General features: G+C 41.1%; 1 protein-coding gene across 9 annotated transcripts in view; it reads left to right on the plus strand.

Annotated features, from left to right (window-relative positions):
• The window catches only part of DCUN1D4 (defective in cullin neddylation 1 domain containing 4), an 81649-nt gene that overhangs the window by 25424 nt on the left and 35823 nt on the right, over positions 1-20402 (plus strand). For 6 of the 9 annotated variants that reach the window (XM_028506046.2, XM_028506047.2, XM_028506050.2 and 3 more), the window contains 4 exons: positions 6169-6239; positions 6406-6445; positions 15176-15290; positions 18176-18267. In XM_028506046.2, the coding sequence (XP_028361847.1) occupies positions 6169-6239; positions 6406-6445; positions 15176-15290; positions 18176-18267 (318 nt within the window). Of the gene's footprint in view, positions 1-6168; positions 6240-6405; positions 6446-15175; positions 15291-18175; positions 18268-20402 lie in introns of those variants that run through there. The other 3 variants (XM_036020410.1, XM_028506049.2, XM_036020417.1) reach the window with 3 other exon arrangements.

Below are 20402 nucleotides of genomic sequence, written 5' to 3' on the forward strand. Positions count from 1 at the left end.
TATTGTGTAGTCCCACTGTACTCTGGGTTTTTCCTCTCCATTTTCACTGCTACTGTCTAACATAGGGCCCTAATTATTTCCCACCTCAGTCACTCCCAGTAGCCTTCATGAAAGGCCATTCTAAATCCAGGCCACCTATCATCGGTGCTACACAATTGCCACAAAATTATCTTAAAAAACTCGTGACTTAAACAGCTTGCATGGTACCCAGACTCGGAGCAGTCCCTCTCAAACTTCACCAGCCTTTTGCTATAGCAGAGGTTCAGTGCATCATAGGCACCCTAAGGCTCCTGGGAGCCTAGCTCAGTGTGGTGAAATTTCTCCCAAGTCTTGTGCCATAATCCTGTTTTTGTTTTTAGGTAAAACTTGCAGATGAAGTACCATTGAGTAGAATTAATGCTGCTTGAATGTGCCATGGTTATCTGTTACATTTGCATATCCTCTAGTGGCCCAGTTGGAAATATTTAGGAGATTAAATCTAAACTCTGAAGCAGGACTCATTCTTTTTCTTTTTTTTTTTTTTAACTTTGCCTTCCTTTTGAGTCTTCCCTATTATCATGCTGTTTCTCACGTTTGAAGATCCAATGGTGTGGATGCGCTGAAATGCTCTGAACATGCTGAGGTTAGGTGTTGGTGCCTGTGTCTGCATTCACTTGTTCATTGAGTAGTCGTTGGGCACCAGCATGTGCCACGTATTGTTCTAGGTAGCAAGTGTACAGCAGGCCGTCAGGAAGCTTACATTCTAATGGGAGAGGAAGATGACAGATGTGTGATGTACTATCAGGTGGTACTAATGCCATAAAGGAAAGTAAACAGGGTAAGGTGATAAAGAGTGAAGGAGTCCTGTTGGTTGGGTGTGGCAAGGTTTTGTAAGAAAGTGATATTTAAATGGCAACCCAATGCAGTATGAGAGCAAGCCACGCTATGGTTAGAGAGAGTAGGGCTCCAGGCAAAGAGAAGGGCATGTTCGAAGCTCCTGAGGTAGGCGTGTGCTCGGAGTGCACACAGAGCAGCAGGGAGCTCGCTGACCGAGGAGGGTGAGCAAGGGGAAGCGAGGAGGCGATGGGATTGAGTAGAGGGTTGGAGGCTGAAGGTGCAGAGCCCTGAGTCAGCGATGAGGCCTTTTCTTATGGCTCAGTGCCTTCCCCTTCTACCTGAAACTTTTAGGTGAAGTTGGAATTAATTTAAATTTGTTCACATACTAGCTAGTTGCCCCTGTGTTTACTAATTGATGAACTCTTCCCCATTGATTTCAAATGCAGTTTTATCATATATATTGATTACACATGTGTTTATACATGCGCATGTGCATGCATATTATTAACTCTGTCCCATTGGTTTGTCTTCTTGCACACATACCCTGCTGTGACAGTGACCATATAGTACGTCCCTGTTATCTGTGGGGGGTGCGTTCTGAGACCCTCAGGGGATGTTCGAAACCACAGACGGAACTGAGCCCAAATATACTCGGTTTTTCCCTATACGTGCCCTTTCACTTACAGGAAGCACTTGACAGCTTCTCATGGGCATACTGAATTGCTAGCGTCACTACTCTCGTGCTTCGGGCCATTATCAGGTAAAGGAAGGACTACTTCAATACAAAGTGGTCCATCTGGTAACCAAGGTGGTGGCCACTGTGTGACCGACAGACAGGTCCTGCTCACACAGTGTGGACACACTGGACAAGGACATGGTTTACATCCGGTGTGGGCACAAGATTTCATTTCGCCACTCAGTGTGGCTCACAATTTAAAACTTACAAATTGTTTATTTCCGGAATTTTCCATTTAATATTTTTAGACCGTGGTTGGCTTTGGTTAAACTGAAACCACAGGAAGCAAAACCATGGATAAGGGGGCTACTGTGCCTTTGTATCGGGCACTGGCACACTGTAGCCTGGGGGGCAAATCTGGCTCACCACCTAGTTTTTCATAAATCAAGTTTCATTGGAACACAGCCACACTCGTTTGTGTGTGTACTGTTGATGGTTGCTTTTGTGTTACAGTGGCAAAGTGGTTGTGGCTGAGATCATACAGCCCACAGAGCCGAGAGGACGTGTGGTCTCATCCTCTGCAGAGAGCCTGCCGACCTCTGCCTTACCCTGTGTGCTGATACCTGACAGGGCACATTCCTCCTCAGTCTGTTTCAGTAACTTCTTGGTGAATCTAGCGTGTTTCTTCTTTCAGATGGACTTTAGAACCAGTCTGCCAAGCTTGTCTGACTCCCCACCTTTGCCCACCTCTGTCTCGGGGTGGGGAGCTGGGAGGCACAAAGAACAGGAATCTGATTCCATTTAACTTGTTGTTTAGTTTAAAGTCCTGATTACTTTACAGTACTGGGTGTTTCCATTTCAGGAATATAGTACCTCTACATTTATGTATTTCCATAAACTTTCATTGTTTCTTTTTTTGAATGTCGCATATTTAAGTTTACTCCTCCATGTATCATTGCTTTTTGTTGCTATTATAATTGAGATCACCTCCCAGTTGTATTTTACCAGTGATTATAGAGGTATACAGAGGTTTACAAGAGGTATAGAGGAAAGGTTTTGATTTTTATGCATTCAAATGATTTCTGACTCTCTCCTATTAGGACTGTTAATTTTTACATTTGATTTTTTTTTGTTGTTGTTTCATGGTCAGTGTCTGAACGCATGCATAGTTGTTTCATTCTGAATATTTGTATCTCTGTCTATGCTGTGAGACTCTGTATGTGGGGCAGTGAGGGGGAATGGACTTGAACCTCTCAGTGGCATGCATTCTTTTATGTTACGTAGGGCACAGCAAAAGGTGATTATAAAACAAAAACAAAAAACACTATAAACTTCATGCCCAGTCAGCCTTTGTTGGTAGTTTTTGAAATACCCAGAAGATAATTTAAGCAAGCGATTTATCAAGCAGGCTGTGCCTTTCTACAGAGTCATTTGTTGCTTTTAATACAGAGTATAGAGATTGCATGTCACACAGGAGAGTCAGAGCCAGTCACTGCGCACTGTGGAGAGCCATTTGATCTTAGAATAAAGTTGACTAAATCTAGTACTTATCCTGAAGAATTGAAATATGAGCTGGGGATTTTTATGAATCAGTTAGTGCTCTCCTAAGTATATTCTTTGTAAAGCATTTGATCTTTACCCTTAACATCTATTTCTTAAGGAAGTGAAGTCTGTTTTAGATTTTAAGGTCTCTTACTTGCCATGAGCACTGAACAGATGAACCATAAATTTAAATTGTTAACCTTTGTGGTTTTATCTTTTATGCCATTTTGGTCTTTTTTTCCTTGAATTTTTGTCTTCTCCTTAGCTGCTTCTTACCTTGGTGAAACTAAAGATTTCTTTATGTTGGTTCCTTTTCTTCTCACATCGTGTGTGTGTGTGTGTGTGTGTGTGTGTGAAGTGGGAGGAGGCGGCCGATGCAGTAGGTGTTGGGTACGGAGATGGGGAGTTGCCAACGTACATTAGGTGGTTTGTGAGAGGAACCTCATTGCTCTTGTTGCTTGTAAAGTGGAACTTCAGGTACAGAACCTGGTCTTAAACGCACCTATATATTTTTTCCACTGTGTGGAGATTGTCTTCGACTAGCATTATGAATGCCACAGTGCACAAGTACAGCAGCGCCACCGTAGGCTGTGGGGACGTGCCAGCCCACACGCCTCACTCACAGGTGCCTCACCCACAGACGGAGGGACCCCCGGGTCTGGGGCTTCTGTGCTGGGGCAGGGTTGGACCTTACGGAAATTAGAGACCATTTTAGACCGCCGTGTGGTACAGAAAACGGTATATAAGTCAATACAGTGATAATTGATATCTTTTGATTAGCACTTATTATGGTCCAGGCATTATAATGAATGTCACACCTATGCATGGTAGTTCATTTTAAAGATGAAGACATTGAAATTTAGGTTAAATCACTGGTAGACCTGAGATTTAAGCCAGCTGTCAGACTCCAAAGAGAGTTAAGTAAAGCACCATGTTGTTTGGGCAGGAACTCCGTGTGTGTGTGTGTGTGTGTGTGTGTGTAGACGGTTTAGCAGTTTAACTTGTTTAGATTCTCTTATGTGAATTTTGACAGTTGAATTAACATCACAGTGGTGAAAAACGTGTAGCATGGAGGGCGCGGAAGCCACATCACTTCGTGATCTTTCTTCTGCAAGCCCTTTCTCTCCTCCCACCTGTGAGGCCTCAGTGAAAAAAAAGAATCGAGATCCTTCAACTTCGTTTGTTTTTGTTGTTGTTGTTCTTCGGGAGGGCCCAAGAGGTTAGCTGAGGATTTAATTTCAAGATGATAGCGGAATGTATCATTTGTCTTCCTGTTTTTAGATTGAGAGTGTCGGAAAGGGGGGTTATGGCTCCCTAGTAGATGCAGGGGGAGGGGCCAGTGGAGGTTAAGCTCCCTGTTGCCCCTTGCAGGTCAGGAGAGGGCTGTTGCTGCTTCTAGCTTCAGAGATCTGTATCCATGATTGTTAAGTATAAACATCCATGTTTGTAAGTAAAGACATACACATTTATGCTCACACACCCCTAACACCTGAAAACCCCTCTGTGCAGTGTACTTTAAATTAAGATGGAAAAGGTTCTGTGCCACCTTATGTCACCATTTACCTTAAATATGGCTAAGCTATTTAGGGGCCCCAAAATTGACACCTGTCTGTATTTGAGGCCTGTTTAGAGCCCGAGGGCCTCCTCTGGTTGTTGCTGAGCCAGAAATGCTCATTCTTTGGACCGGACTTGCTGTTGGTGACTGTGGTGTTAGGCGTCTGGCTGTGGCCAGGTGGACCAGAGCAGTGTGCGTGTACAGGTACATGTATGGCCTGCTGCTCCCGACAGGGAAGTGCAAATGTCGGCTCTGCGGCCTGTTGGCCCCTCTGCCCCGTTGGCCAGCCAAGCGCTGGATTCCTGCCATGGATTAGAAGGAGAAGTAAGGCTTTCTAAATACTGGCGGGGAAATCAGCTTGCCTTCCAGACTCAGAGCAGCCTCCCAGAGAGTGCGGTTCCCCTGCACAGACAGCTTGGATTGCAGTCTTCTCTTTGGGGTTGTTCTTGGCATCTGGTACGTGTTCCAAATATGCCAGGGAAGGCTGATTTCTTCTTCTTTTTTTATCAGAATGGCGTAACTTGGAGAGTTGCAGTATGTGTTCAAGGTTACTTTCCAGACTAACCTTTACTAACCTTTATGACAGTAAAGAAAAGCAACTGATATTTTGTAAATCCTGATATTTTGTGAAAATACATCTATTGATGCTTATAGAAATATAAAGTTATTTATAGACTTTTAAGTCACTTTTACATAGCCTAATATGTATGCAAGCATACTTTATAAAGTAATTTGAAATTAGAAATTCAGAAGTCAGTTTAACGGAAAGTTTTATGTTGTACGGGATTCTAAGATGGAGCAAGTTCATTTTTCTTATATGTATGATTTAGAATGATTCTACGACTACTGGAGATGATTTAATAGTTGATACATTCTTTGACTTGGACATGTTTCTCTCTAGGAGTGTGATTTCTGCTTTTGTTTTTCTGGTTCTGTGGCTCATTTAAATATTGTGGTACAGGTAACCATACCATCCATCCAGGGCTCAGCCATCCAGACTCGAGCTTGCAGGATGATTCTTTGATTTGTCTGTGTTTGACTAATGGGAAGGGGAGGAGCTTTTGCTCTCTCTGTTGTATTAAGAGCCAACAATAAATATGTTGTCAGAACTGCTGAATGGTTGAGATGCTTTTCTGTTATTTTCGTGTTGGAAGCTTTGTATTTTACTAGTAATTCTGGGGAAGAGATAAGGAAAGAGAAAGGAAACATGTTTCATTTGAGATCTGTTTTCTATTTGTGTAACTTGTTTCATTGGCTAACATTATTGATATTTTTCTATTAAGTTCAAGTTCATTGCTGGTAGGATTTTATCATTACTGAAGTATTTTGTTTTACCTTACAGTTTGTATGAAAATTTCATGAACTTCAGCATTTGGTTGGGAATTTAACTTGTGAGACTATTTCTAGGAGATAGGTCTGTGAATTGCATGTTGTCTTTTATTTAATAAGTACCAAGTTAATGGAGATATTATTCAGTTGTATCAAAACACTTCTCATCACTTCTGAGCTTTCTTTTTTTATAGTCTGTGCAGTATGGGAAATAAATGACACTGAATTTTCCCCTTTTTCTTTTTTAAAGATTTTCAGCTGAATTCTCATCTCTCAACACTGGCAAATATTCATAAGATCTACCACACCCTTAATAAGCTAGTAAGTCAATCTTTTAAAGACAAAACTACCAACTGTTTATATAGTTGTTTTAAATGTAGTTGATAAAAATTTAGGTTACAGATACTAAGATATCAAGCTGTTTATGAAAATATGAATTTTAAAACTTGCTGTGATTTCTTGGTAATAATGAACATATTTCTTGCAGAATCTAACAGAAGACGTTGGCCAAGACGATCACCAAACAGGTATCTGTAAAAGCTAACACTACTCAATTTTTAATAAACTTCCTAATACAAAGTCACAAAGGAGAAATGCAAGCTAAGAATACTCAGCATTGTAACACATCCCATTCACAGGTTGTGGCTTGACTGAGGATGTCTTTCCGAGCAGTTGAGGCAGCGGTGTTCTAGTTCCTTCCCAGGGGAACACCTGTTCTGGGGCTCTGGCTGTGGCAGGTCCTTGCTCCCTTTAAGGGGTTGGGGATTCACCCTAGTGGTTTCGAGATGTCATTTCTCTGCTGGACTATTTTAGTTTGTACTAAAAAGTTAGTTACTACAGTAATGCAATTTGAAAGGTAGTCCATAAATGTTTATTGAATTGAGATGAAAAATGATTAGATAGGCGTGTGTGTGTGTGTGTGTGTACAGGTCCTCCAGGTTTATGAATGCGAAAATTGAAACTTTATTGTAGATGATTCTCCAGCCCCGTGGTTCTCCCAACTTCAGTTAGCATTAAAATCACTTGGCACGGTGGGCTTGTTAAAACAGATAGCTAGGTCCCACCCCCAGTGTGTCTGATCCTGTAGGTCTGGGGTGGAACCCCAGGGTCTACCAGGCTCCCAGATGGTGCTGGTGCAGTGGTCTGGAGATCACGGTTTCAGGACCACTTCTCTAAACTGTTGGTAATGACAAAGTTCAGAGACTTGTACCTGCATTATAGTTACCAAAACATGCATCAAAAATTAAAATATATTTAAAAGTTTTTGAAGGTTACCACAATAATACATGAATACATGCTTGTTGGGGAATTTTGAATAGCATAAAAGTAAACTCAGGAGTAAAAAGCGACAGTCCTCTTTCATGTCTTTCAGTCCAGCCTTCCCAGGTTTAACGTTTATTCTTTCAACTGTTTTTGCACACGCATATATTTTTATAGCTGTGTTTTCTTAGTTAGCATCAATTAAATCATACTGTACATACTGCACAGCATTCTTGTTCTCATTTAATGGTATATCTTGGAGGTTTTTGGGGTTTAAAACTCTCCCCGCCCTCCCTTCCAAATTGGTTTGATTCAGAATCAGTTGAATATTAGGCACAAGATGGAGATTGAAGTAACAAGTTTATTGGAAAACACAGCTTAGTTGTGTAGCAAAAATGCAGAGACTTTCAATATTTCCCTAAATTAAAGAGCCTTACATTCAGTCACTGCCACAACTAGATAGGCACAAACCAGCATACCCTCTGTTCCCTCTCGAAACCCCCGCTCTGACCGGTGGGAGGGTCTGAGCTGCTGGCAGGCAAGGGGGCTGAGAAGGGGCCAGGCACCTCTGCTCAGTTTCTCCTCCCTGGATCACCGGTGAGATCAGACCCTCCCCTTCCCGGGGTGTTCTAGAAGGCCAGGCCAGACTGTGGCCCTACACTAGATCAATTTAAAAGACAGTCAGAAGCAGTTTCCTTAATAATTTAAAAGCAGTGCCTGCGCGCAGTTTTCAAAGAAGTATTGAGAATGTAGAAAACAAGAAGTGAAGGTTTCTGTCCCATTTCGTCCCCCTGATCCCCTCCCCACCGGTATTACATACACCATTGCCTTCCCAGAGGGAACTCTTACATTCCCGTGTGTGCTTCCCAGATGATGATGATGAGTCTGATGATAGATTTTTTTCCCAAATACAAGTATGTGTCTGTATGTGCCTCTTGTTTTTGTCATTCAATGTGTCTTGGAGGTCTTTTCATAGTAGCACATTTGTAAAGCATTTGCTTTATTTCCTAATGAATGCATAATTTTCTGAATTCATGGGTATATCACAATATGGGTCTATTGATACACATTTAAGTATGTTTAACTTTTAGCTACTACCAGTAATGCTGAAATAAAATTTTCAGGGCCAGTTTTAATAAGGAAGAAAAGCACACTTCTCTCCAATTTTGGGACAGTATGTTGGTAGGCTTTGGGGATTTTTTTAAATTTAAGAGTTAGTGAAGTTTTGATTTTTAAAACGGAATTTCATGTTTGTAAAGCCTTTAGGTTGTCTTCCCTTAGATAAGGTAATAAAACCTCTAAGTTCTGAATCCTCTACATGATGTAGTTAACTTCGAACTGTGGATTAATATGAGTATGGTTACTATGGTAATTTCACATTTAAATATTTAATCTGAATGTGGCAATTTAATATGTAAGTTATAATTAAGGGAAATGAAAGTGGAAAATGTATTTAGCCTCATGCCTTCTCTCTCACCCCCTGGGGACAGGGGATGTGTCTGATGTTGGCATGTGATATGCTGGTGCAGTGCCTGGTGCCTCGTTAAGTGCCTGTCAGTGTTGATTAGTGTTAGTAATTTCTTAGTTGTCAATTTCATTAGCATTTCTCCATCTCGTTATAGCATCACTTGTGATTACCATTACCTGACAGACTATACTTTAAAAATTAACAACATAAACTCTATAATGTTTGGAAATCTGAGTAAGTTACTTACTGTAATGCCTGTTAGAATCTCTTGGCTTAACAGTAGTTGAGCAAAGCTGTAACAACTGTGTATGGAAGAGCCAAACGCAAGCGCAAGACAGGCTAGTATTTCTCTGCTCTGTCTCCTCCGCCACTTTTCTTTTGTGCTTTCAGTCTTCCATGAAAAAAAAAGAGAGAGAGACAGACAGACAGAGTTAATATTAGGGAAGTAGCCCAAAATGCTCGGAGTAGGTTAGAAAAAGCCATAGAGGACAGCTCCGCCAGAGTGGCTCAGCAGGTCGGAGCATCGTCCCGTACACGGAAAGGTGGCTGGTAGGATCCCCAGTCAGGGCACATACCTAGGTTTTGGGTCGATCTCTGGTCTGGGCGCACACAGGAGGCAGCTGATGGACATTTCTCATATTGATGTTTCTGTCTCTTTCACATCAATAGACATCTCCTCTGATGAGGATTTAAAAAAAAGCCAGAGAGGACAAAAAAGATGATGAAGGAAGATAGGTGTGAGAAGTCAATATCATTTAGAGAGAAAGGAAAGGAATTTTTTTTTTTTTTGCCTGAAATAGTGGGATAAAAATTGCGCACCTAGGAACTAATAGTTTTACTCAAGCAAGCAAGTAGTTCAATTATCTGTTCAAGAAATTGAAATAAAATATTAGGTACTGGTAAGGTGTCTTAAAAATGCAATGTATTTATCAACTCAAATTATATTTTTGTAACATTGTTCAGTGAAAAGTGAGGTTGAAATAGCTATCTAAAAAGTACTGAAGTGGCACAATGAACCGTGTAAACTATTAAGTGACAAGGCTATCTGATACAACAAAGTCACTAAAATGAAAAATCGGGCAGTAAGATTTTTATATTAGAACATGAATTTATACTAAGTTTGAAAAAGTCAGGAAAATTCTCTAAATTTATAGACCTATTATTTGGAGATGACTAGAAATTAGGCACACAATTTTATGTGTCTTATAGAAAATGAATCCTAAACAGGACTTTTTTTTACTTGAGGCCCAAGCAAAAAGTTTAAAAATATATATAGCTAGAGCACTTACTTAGATAGCATTTATTTAGAATTACATGCTTAAATTATTATCAAAACAACAAGCTGGGTAGTAGATACTAAAGGGCCTTTGGTCTGATTCAGGTAAACTTAAATTGCTCTTTAAAAAAATTTTTTTTATTGACTTTAGTGGGGGGAACTAAGGAAGAGAGAGGGAGGGGAGAGAAAGAGAGATTATTCCTTGGTTGATTTTCTCATATGTGCCCTGATCAGGGTTGAACGTACCACCTCGAGTATTGGGATGATGCTCTAACCAACTGAGTTACCTGGCCAGGGCCTCAGGATGCTCTTTAAAATAGATTGTCTCGGACCAAGTATTTGGGTAAATCTGTTGAAAAATATTGGCAGTATTTCTAATTGTTTAATGTGGGAAGAATGGCTGTATTCATGCTGTACCTGATTTATTTGAAAATATAGTTGGTTAATAGAAGAATTTATTTGTTCTCCTTGAACACTGAACCAAAAGGAAATAAACCTGAACTTAAATCATAACAAACAGTTTTTGTCACCTGCCTGAGGATCATATAAATATGAAAGCATTGAGAAAGAGCTAACGATGGGAGAGTTGCGAGAGTTTTCACTCATTGTTCATCTAATGTAGAAATATTTAGATTGAAAAGCAGGATATCAATCAAGATGATATGAAGGAACCTGAATCACAGTTTGGGATTACTAGTTGAGATTCTTCCTCTCCTCTTCCTCATTTATTATTATTATTATTATTATTATTATTATTATAGAAAGGCTTTTCCTCTTTCATATGTTCCTGCCAAACATTTTTTAGGAGATGTAAGGTAGCTCCCTGAAATCTTTCTTATCACTGCTTTTCCTTGGTGATTGTCAAAGAATGAAAACTTGCAGCTCTGACCATTGCAAATGAATTTCTGTGTTTCTTAAAGTTTTTCAGAAAGTTGCGTTTATTTAAAATGGCAGCCTTAATATTTTGCCTCTGCCTGTAATATCAGATTGTACTCAAATAGATATATTTTAAAGGGTTAAAATAGCTCATTCTCTGAAGCAAACACTCCCTAACCTTCTTGTTTATATTATTTGCTTACTAATTTATTTTTAATTTAAAGAGAGTTTAATTGAACTAGATTGTGATACAAGTTCTGGGTCAATAAAGTCTAAATTTAAACTATACAAATAAATACAATTTTGTAAAGATATTCATTTAGATTCAAGTGTTTTTATTATAAAAAGACATCACAGAGTTTTAAGAAGCAAACAATTCTTGAATATGTTTTAAAAAATCCTACCTGCCAAGAAATTTAAAGTCAAATGCTTGTTTTACTGAGAAGTGGAAAAAAAATCTGAAGTTATGGTGCATTATTTATTCATAAAAATAAGTATTTCTTTTAGCAGAATTTGATTTACACATGTTTTAGGAACACATTTATTCAACAGACGCTTGCTGAGAGTCTGCCGCAGGACTCGTGATACTTGTATCTCATTGTTACTTTATCAGTTGCTATGTACGCACGGGCAACCCTACTGGGGCCCCGCAAACCAAGGTGTGCCTTTGTGTGCGCACTTAAAAATCCGTGTTGCTCTTACTCAGGTGGGATCCTCGGAGCCATGTTGGGGTGCAGGGTTTGGGGCAGACAAGCCTTGAAATGTGTTTTCTTTGTGTATTTTGTTGGTTTGGTCCATGTTGGCAAATTACTTAAACTTAGTCTTCTGCAGCGTTAAAAATTGGATTTTTATATAGCCTGAAACTTTTCAGTATCATTCTGGGTGCTAGGGTTCTGCCCGAGGAGCTGTGTCCTTTGCAGCCTCCCTGGGGCCTGAGTTTGATTCACCCTTCCTGTGAGGTGGGGGTGAGAGGGGCAGTGAGCCAGTGGGCGCCTGAGCTGGAAGGGGCACCAGGGAGGTGAACAGACATCGTTTCTCTGTGGAAGATGCCCCATAATGGCCACTCACGCTGAACGTTAGAGTGGAGGGATCGAAACAAAAGCAAAGGTTCTTAGCTAGAAGGTAAAAATGTTGAATAAACGGAAGAATAAACTGCCAAATTTGGGGGTCAAATTTGAAGATGTTTCATACAGATACAAGTAAGGGTGATTTGTGAAACTTTTTCTTTTTTTTGAAACTTTTTAACAGAAAGCGTTCATCAGCAAGGAAAAAAAAAAGTTGGAAAAGTTGGTTAACATGATGTTTGTGTTTACCAACATGATACTCTTAACAAGTAGGACTCAGTGAAGGCTTGTCATACCAGAGTTTTTATGAAGAAACAGGTAGTAGAGGTGAAGACACCTTAAATACTGTTCATCTGCCCGTGGGCTGAGGAGATAAGGCATTTCACTTGCTCTCTCTCCTGCAAACACTGGCGGAGGCTGCTCCAGAGCCGATGCCCAGAACCCGGCCGTGACCAGTACTGGATGAAAATGTCTTTCCTCCACACGTACCCCATCTAGAGCGGGAGAGGCAAGCATCGAGGTTTAAGGCAGGCTTTCATTTCTGAGCAGCGTTGCAGGCTTTTTCAACTGTATGGTTGTACTTTCTCATTTTGCAAAGCCCCGTCCGAAGGCATTAACGAATGAGAATAAGTATTTTTCTTGTATGTTGGCAGTCTGCAAATGCTTGGGTTCCTCTGCATCCCCGGGGATCTTTCTGAATGCTTCAGTGTTGTTTGTAAACAGGACCGCCATTTCAGAGGGAAGATGAATGAGTTGCTTGTTGGCGGTGGGCAGCACTTTCTCTGGCCTGCTCTCTTCCAGCTCTTGCTGCTGTTGTGGGGAGAGAAATATGGGAGCCCCTTGTGCCTCGGAGGAACCCTGTGCTCCCTGTCTCACCCCCTGGAAGAGCAGAGCCTGTTTGGGCCCCTAGGAAGGTGGCGGAGGGTCATCTCTGTAGCCCAGTTTGCGGTCTGCTTTTGTGCTGCAGAAGCAAGATCCTCGAGCACATGCTTTGTACAGTACCTGGCACTGGGCAGGCGCCGCATTCAGGCTGTAGTCTTGGTTTATAACAGAAGAGTGCTTGGGCTGGCATTTTCTTGAAGTGCATTGCCCTGGTAACTTAGCACAATGGAGGAAGCCTAAGTGTAAACTGGCATTTAGGTTCCAGTCCTGACCATTGCTCTTACCTGGGTTGTGACTATTAGTTCCTCACCACCTTCTCCCTGCCTTTCGGACAGCTTTCTAGAAAGAGTCGTCCGTGTTCAGTACATTCTCTCCCTCCCCTCACATCCTTCCCCAGCCCACAGCAATTGAGCCTACACGGTAACCGACCCACTGCGGTTGGGCTTGACTGTTGCATTCAGGTCATGCCTCACTCCTTTCTGAGCTGACCTCTGTGTGTAGTTGGCCACTCCCTCCTGGAAAGACGCTTTTCTTTGGCTTCTAGGACATTACTCTCCCCACATAGGTTTTTATCATCTTTTCCCAGCCCCTGATGTTCCACACTCCCCAGGGCGCTGTCCTTAGTTCTCTTCGCATCTCCACCCCTGCTCTGGTGGTCTGGTGGAGGCAGCAGTAAGTAGTGGCAGAGAGCTCGGGCTTTGCTGCTGGGCTGCTTGGGTTTCATCCTTGACTTCACCCGTTGCTTTCCACCCGTCATCTAATCTCTCTGGTTCAAGTTCTTCATTTGGAAAAATGGCATGCTAAAAAATCCCTACCTCGTAGGGTGGTGAGGATCCAGTGAGCACGGAGGCCCAGCCTGCACACCACAGCGTTTCTCTGTTACGGCACTTGGAGCCTGTTTCTTTTTTTTTAAAGATTTTATTTATTTATTTTTAGAGATGGAAGGGAGGGGGAGAGAAAGAGAGAGACAGAGAGAGAGACAGAGAGAGAGACAGAGAGAGAGAGAGAAACATCAATGTGTGGTTGCTGGGGGTTCTGGCCTGCAACCCAGGAATGTACCCTGGCTGGGTATCGAACCTGGGACACTTTGGTTCCCAGCCTGCGCTCAATCCACTAAGCTACGCCAGCCAGGTGGAGCCTGTTTCTTTATGTCCCCAACATCTGTCTACGCACGGTACTTGCCACCTATTGAGTGGATGTTTTTTTCCTCATAAAACTGAAATGTAGTACCATAGTTATCAGTCTCCAGGTGACACACCAGAGTCCCAGACTAGGCCAGTGATTCACCAAGCCACGTATTAGGTGAAGAACTGGAACTCAGTCATTGAGTGGCAGATCATTCAACCCCAGCACCTCCTGGCTGGTGTCTTCTTGGGTCACTGAGAACCCGGGGCCTCCACCAATGGGCCAGAGGAAGGAGTAAGACTTCACCCTTTAACACTTCTGAGGCCTTGGAAGGTTACTCAGATGCCTAAGTCTTCATTTTCCCATCCGTCAGGTAGAGATAATGATTTCTGTCCTGCTGTTATTCAGGGTTATTGACATAATACATTGGCTAGCCCCTGTGCCAAGATGGGCTGTTTTAATTATCTTAATTGCCTTGTAATTCGTAATGGTTTAAAAGACAGTCTGAAGTGAGACTGTCAGGGTTTGAATCCCAATTTTGCCACCCACCCACCTCTCTCTGCCTCTGTTTTCTCATCTGCATAGGCAGTCATGATGGTTTTTTTCTGATAAGCTTGTTAAGAGGTGGATACATATAAGTGTTAAGAAGAGGACATGACTCACAGCAAGATCTCCATAAGTCTTCCGTGTTGTTACTACATTTTAATATTTTTAACCAAATGAAAGGTATGCTCCTGAAAACCCTGAATGGAAGTGGCAAATTCTTTCTCAGGTGGCAGAAACCAACTAAAAATTATTGTGGAAATTTTACTCAAGATTGTGTCAGGCTTCTTTCCTAAAAATCTAAATCCTGTTTTTGTTGTTTTAAAAATGCCAAACCAGTTCTCTCGTGAAGGCTAAGAACGCTGGGACTGATATCCTTGTGTGTGTTTTGATTCAAGGTGACTGGTTGAGCTGGCCTTGCCTTTTGAAGGAGCATTGACATGTAAGAGAAGCTGAAAGCTGAGATGATTTATATTAGTATTTTTGGAGAGTAAATTGAAGATGTGATAACTTCTATTTCTGGTGTGGTTTGGGGGAGAGTGTATTAACTTACTTGTGTCATTGCTGGGCTTAGTCTTGACTACAACATTTTCTCAAAGAGGAACTAAAAAACATATTTTTCCCAACCTGTAGCATTTACGGATAACATCTAAACCCTTTTCAGTACCTGCCATGAGAGTTGCTAATCTGGTGGGGGTATGTTTTGGAAGTGTTGTGGTGTGGCATACCGTAATCCTGTGCCCTTGGCCTGTTTGTCTTGTAGGAAGCCTGCGATCTTGTAGTTCTTCGGACTGCTTTAGTAAAGTGATGCCGCCGAGGAAAAAGAGAAGACCTGCCTCTGGAGATGATTTATCTGCCAAGAAAAGTAGACACGATAGGTATGTTGCAGAGACAGTAGATCAAAACTGATGACATAAGTGTCAAAAGAGGCATGTTTCTGCCTAATCCATTGTGGGTCTCCTCCGTCCGCATACAAATGCCAACTGAAACATTCTTTCGGCTCTGCCAGGCAAACTTCCACAGTGTAATTATTTCATGTCACTTATTGTATGTGTGGGTTTATAAAACAAAAACATATTAGATAATTTCAGTTCTTAGAAATCAAAGTTTTATCTTAATCCACTGATCTGCCAAAACTAGTGTAGAGTTTCTTTGTTTCCTTTTATGGGCTCGCCGTCTGTGCCTGCTGAGGACCGCAGGACTGGTATGGAATCTCACTGAATGCCACCACCGGCATCCCGTCCTTGCCTTTGCAGGGGACCCGGGCCGAGCAGCTGCAGAGGGCTGCCGGTACTGAATACTCGAGGCCTGCTGGGCGTATTGGCTGAGCTGAGGCTTATTCTCAGAAAAGTGAGAATTTGTTAGAAACAAACTTGTTAGAATATTTGTTTAAACCACTTCTCCTTCAGACAAGTGTGAACTGTTAATTTTGGTAACTCCAAAGGCCTGTTAGGCTTGTTTATTTTAGGCTTATTTATTGTTTTGGCATGATTTTCAAAGTCATTTTTTCTCTCTCTGTATTTAAAACAATGAACAAACATCAGGATTTTAGTCCTTTCTGCCTTTTTCCATGTCCCTTTATTCTAGTTCTGTAGGCCACTTCACTAATGGGCCTGCGTTTTCACATCTATAAATCAAGGAGATTAGATGAGACTTTTCTGTTTCTTGCTGTGATAGTTAATCAGCTACAACTCAGTTGGAGGGTTAGAGAGCTGGGCTCTGAAAATGTGAAAATAATGTGACTGTTCATGTCCTAGATGAATAGAAAATATGATCTAAAAGAAGATAGTTTGGACCAGTGCTCTTCAGCACCATGAAGCCAGGTCACTTTATACTTCCTTGGCCATGTGGGTGTGATTTGTCAGGGGACTGTTAATTTTAATAATCCCGTAGCGTTTTGTGACTGTATATAGTGTTTAGTATTTTTTTCACCACATTCCAATATAATGTAGGATGATAAAGCCAGTTTAAAAAGTGGTAGTTGAGTTTCAGGAGGGTGTGAGACACTCATATTGATCACATTTCTGTGGTCACTCAAGGAAGAGAGAGTGTAGCATTATCTGAGTTTCATTCTTGGTCTTTTTTTTTAACACATTTTTTTGCATACTATAATGTTCATCTTAAGTGTACAAATTCAGTGATTTTTGCTAAGTTGTTAGAGTTGTGCTGCCATCACTACCAACCAGTGTCAGAAGATTTCCATTGCCCCAGGTAGAGAGATCAGGTAGAATGGCCGCCCCTTCACATTCATTCCCTGTTCCATCCCCAGCCTCAGGCAGCCGTGGATCTACTTTCTAGCTCTACAGAGTTGCGTTTTCTGGTCATTTGACATAAGTGGTCTTTTTGTGTCTTGGTTCTTTCACTTAGCTTAATGTTTTTTGAGGTTCATCCATGTTATAGCATATATCAGTTTTTTCCTTTTACTGGCTGACTGGCATTCCATTACCCTTTTTTCATGCAGAGCATGTTTAAGCAATTGAAACATTACAGTGTCATATATAGGTCTCTAGATTACTGACCAGTTAAAGACCTTGAGCTGAGACAGGAATGTTCAGACCCAATGTGGGAACATATCTGTTTGAACCATTGGACAGTATCTGTGTTTTTTCCAGGTATTGTGGCTACCTTTTATCGAGGAAATATAAAACTGGTGGTTTGCAGTCTCATTATCTTACCACCTTATAAACTGTGTTCTTTTTTTCATATTGAAACTTAGAATCTCTAATGAGAGGTATATACAGATATTCTGGTGAATGTGTAGGTTATGAATAAATGATCATTAAAAAGAATTAGATATGATTTTATGTACTATGTAAATGAACATTATATTCATAAATGTTTATATAACTATTTAGGCAGTTTAGATATAAAGGGTAAAAAAAGTATATACTGGTACTCACAATTTTTTTATCCACGTCATTATTTGTAGAGATACTGTCTCCTCTCCCCTCCTCAGGTAGGGAGCATTTCAGCCCTCAGCCCCTGGTCATTACGAGATAAGAAATTCCTTCTGAAGGTCACGGTGTTGTGGAAGGAGGCTGCTGTGCTTCCTGGTTCAGTTCTTCAGCTGAGGCTGGCTGCTCCCACAATACTAGGGGATTCTAAGAGAATGGCAAAAGCCAGGGTTTCTCTGTACTTCTCTCTCCTGAGGTTTTAAGGTTATCCTAATCAAGAAATCATCCAAGGGACTTTATGGGATCCACTGTATACCTCATTCCCTGCCACCCCCAGAGGCTTGAATAGAGCTTGCTTTTTCCTTTTATTTCCTTAATGTTCCCTTGAGTTGTCTAGTATTGATAGGTTCTTCCTTACTCTGTGCTCTGTGCCCAGCCCGACTTGTAAGACACAAAAGTCAGGAGAACTTAATGTGAGACATGAGTGAGTTCTAGGGCCGTCAGTCGCAGAAAACACTGTAGACGTTCCCTTCTGTATCTCATTGTCACCCTGTAGGTAGTTCTAGCTGCTGAGGTAGAAGGCGGGGGTCTCTCAAATACCTGGTTTCTATTCGGTTCTTACTGATTATTTGTTGATCAGAGAAAGACCTGTATTAAGTGCTTCCCACTTAATTCTGTATTGGGTGTGACTGTGTTTAAAACTGTAGTTACGAAAGCTGAAGCTTTCAAATGCAGGAAGTAAAATATTTAAAATACACTTGAAATACTGATTGAATAGGTTTGTGGTTTGGGTAAATGAATAAAATCTATCTGCTACTTTAAAAGACCTCAATCTTTAAATAACTTAAAACTGCTTTCTCAATTTCTAGCATGTATAGAAAATATGATTCAACTAGAATAAAGACTGAAGAAGAAGCTTTTTCAAGTAAAAGATGCTTAGAGTGGTTCTATGAATATGCAGGTAGGTAATCATTTATGTCATCTACGACCATCCTCACGAAAGTAGGGAGGACTACCATAGGGGAAATTAGGAAATAAATGTGTACTTTTCGAATTTGGGGTATGTTTGTGTGCCCCTATTTGAGGGAGAGAACATCGTTGAAACAAATCACCAAATGTCCTATTTATAGCCAGCAGCTAAGCCAAAGAATTCAGAACACTGGAAGTGAACTGAAAAGATGAAATGCATTTGGGAGAAATACTTTGGATTGCTAGGAAACCTACTTCAATGCTGGTAATGGGTGATTATTTGGTTTACACATTGAAGTTAAAATAAGCTTTGCTGCTTTGAACCTTTATGTAGTGCAACAGAATGTCTTATATTAAGTGTGTCTATTTTGAAAGACCATTTGGCAGAAAATGTTTGTTTTGTCATTTAAATGTGTTAAATTCAGTCCCATTTTTGCAACTTGGTCTAATTGGCTGGAGAGTGTAGTACTGAAATCTGGGGTTTGGTTGTTACCGTGGCTGTGTGCAGTGTAAAACAGGGAAAAGGAAAATTTTCAGATAATTTGAATAGGAGGCTTTTTCACCTTTCCTCTTCCCTAACCTGTTTCCTATCCCCTTGACTATCCCAGCACCCTTCAAACAGAAGTTCCCACCGTCAGTCCACCCCCACGCCATCCCACCTCACTTAAAAATCCCTGCTACCTACGGGATAAAAGACCTGATTCCCTGCCATCCCTTTGTCTGGAGTGCTTTTCTCCATTTTTCCATCTGAGACAAGCTGCTGTTTAACTTTTAAAGCCCTCTACTTAGCTTAATAGCCTTGTACTTCTCCAGGACAGTGTTCATGACTGGTTCTGGTACCATGTTACTGGGTATCAAAGTGAGGATTCCTCCCAGGCCTGATGTTGCCATTCCCCGCCCATGCCCTCCACCCTTTTTTTCTGGTAAGAGTCTTGCCCCTTTTGGCCACAGAGATTGTTGCAGGGGCTGACAGGTGATCCAGACCAGGCCAATCAGGTGAAATTTCCTGGGATTATCAGGAAGCTGGGAGAAGGCTCTTTCTCCTCCGACGTGCACTGGAAAGGATGCGATCCTGATTCCTGCAGTAGTTCACTGCGTTTTTGTGAGCTCCCCCAGTATTTCTGTAGTGAGTGTAGTGGGTGCTGCTTTATCATTTGAACTAGTTTGAGCTGGATTTTGTTTGCAGGGCATGAACGCTAGTACAGGCACTTACATAGTATTAGAATGTATCTGTTTTCTAACAGATTTATGTCATAAGAACACAAATCTCTTGAAGACATTTTGTCTTCCCTAGGAAAGGTGTTTGGCACTTTTTTTCCAGATATGTGGTACATGGATAACTGAATGAAAGAAGAGTTTTCTCATATTTGTATAACTTTGATTATGAAGGTTTTTTGCTTAGCTCACATTTATTATTACAAAATGTATTATAATAAGGAAAATTTAAACACAAAAAGAACACTTAATCCCACCACTGTAGCACAGCTGTTTTGATTTTTTTGTGTCTTCCTATACAAGTGATCACAAATCTTTCCATAGTATAAGCCACACTTCTGTTTTCTTTAAAAAGAGCAGGCTACAGTTTTCCTTCTTAGTTGTTTTTCTCTGGCTCAGAAAGATGACAGTTGGGATAAAGCTTAAGCCACATTCTTTAGGTTCCTTGAGATCCCTGCTGGGTAGTTCCTGGTAGTCCATTCCTGCACGAGGTTTCTGTGAGTGAGGCCAGCCCTATTTTTACACTTGTCGCCTTTTTCCTTCTTCTTTTGTATCTTATCTCTAGGGAAAGTGGTTTGAAATTGGGAATTATTAAAAACCCCAAGTGGTATCTGTTTCACTTTCAATATCCCAAGCCCATGAATAGAAACTGCAGACCAGTATTATTCAGGGATGGTTTACAGGTTGTGCTGCAGGGTGACTGTGAGGCCACAGGCCCCCTAGAATGAGAGGGCTTTACCACCCATTGTGAACAATTTAAATATAATTAGTAGGGGCCCCTGGTTAAAATGGGAGGGACAGTGGGAGGACCACTTATTTCTAGATATTGTCCATGTATCTGTCTTCCAATTGTATCTCCAGTATCTTGTCATCAGGGCATTTCATAGCTTATTTTATTTTATTTTTTTAAGT

Source organism: Phyllostomus discolor, chromosome 1, assembly GCF_004126475.2.
Source record: "Phyllostomus discolor isolate MPI-MPIP mPhyDis1 chromosome 1, mPhyDis1.pri.v3, whole genome shotgun sequence".
NCBI classification, from domain to species: Eukaryota; Metazoa; Chordata; class Mammalia; order Chiroptera; family Phyllostomidae; genus Phyllostomus; species Phyllostomus discolor.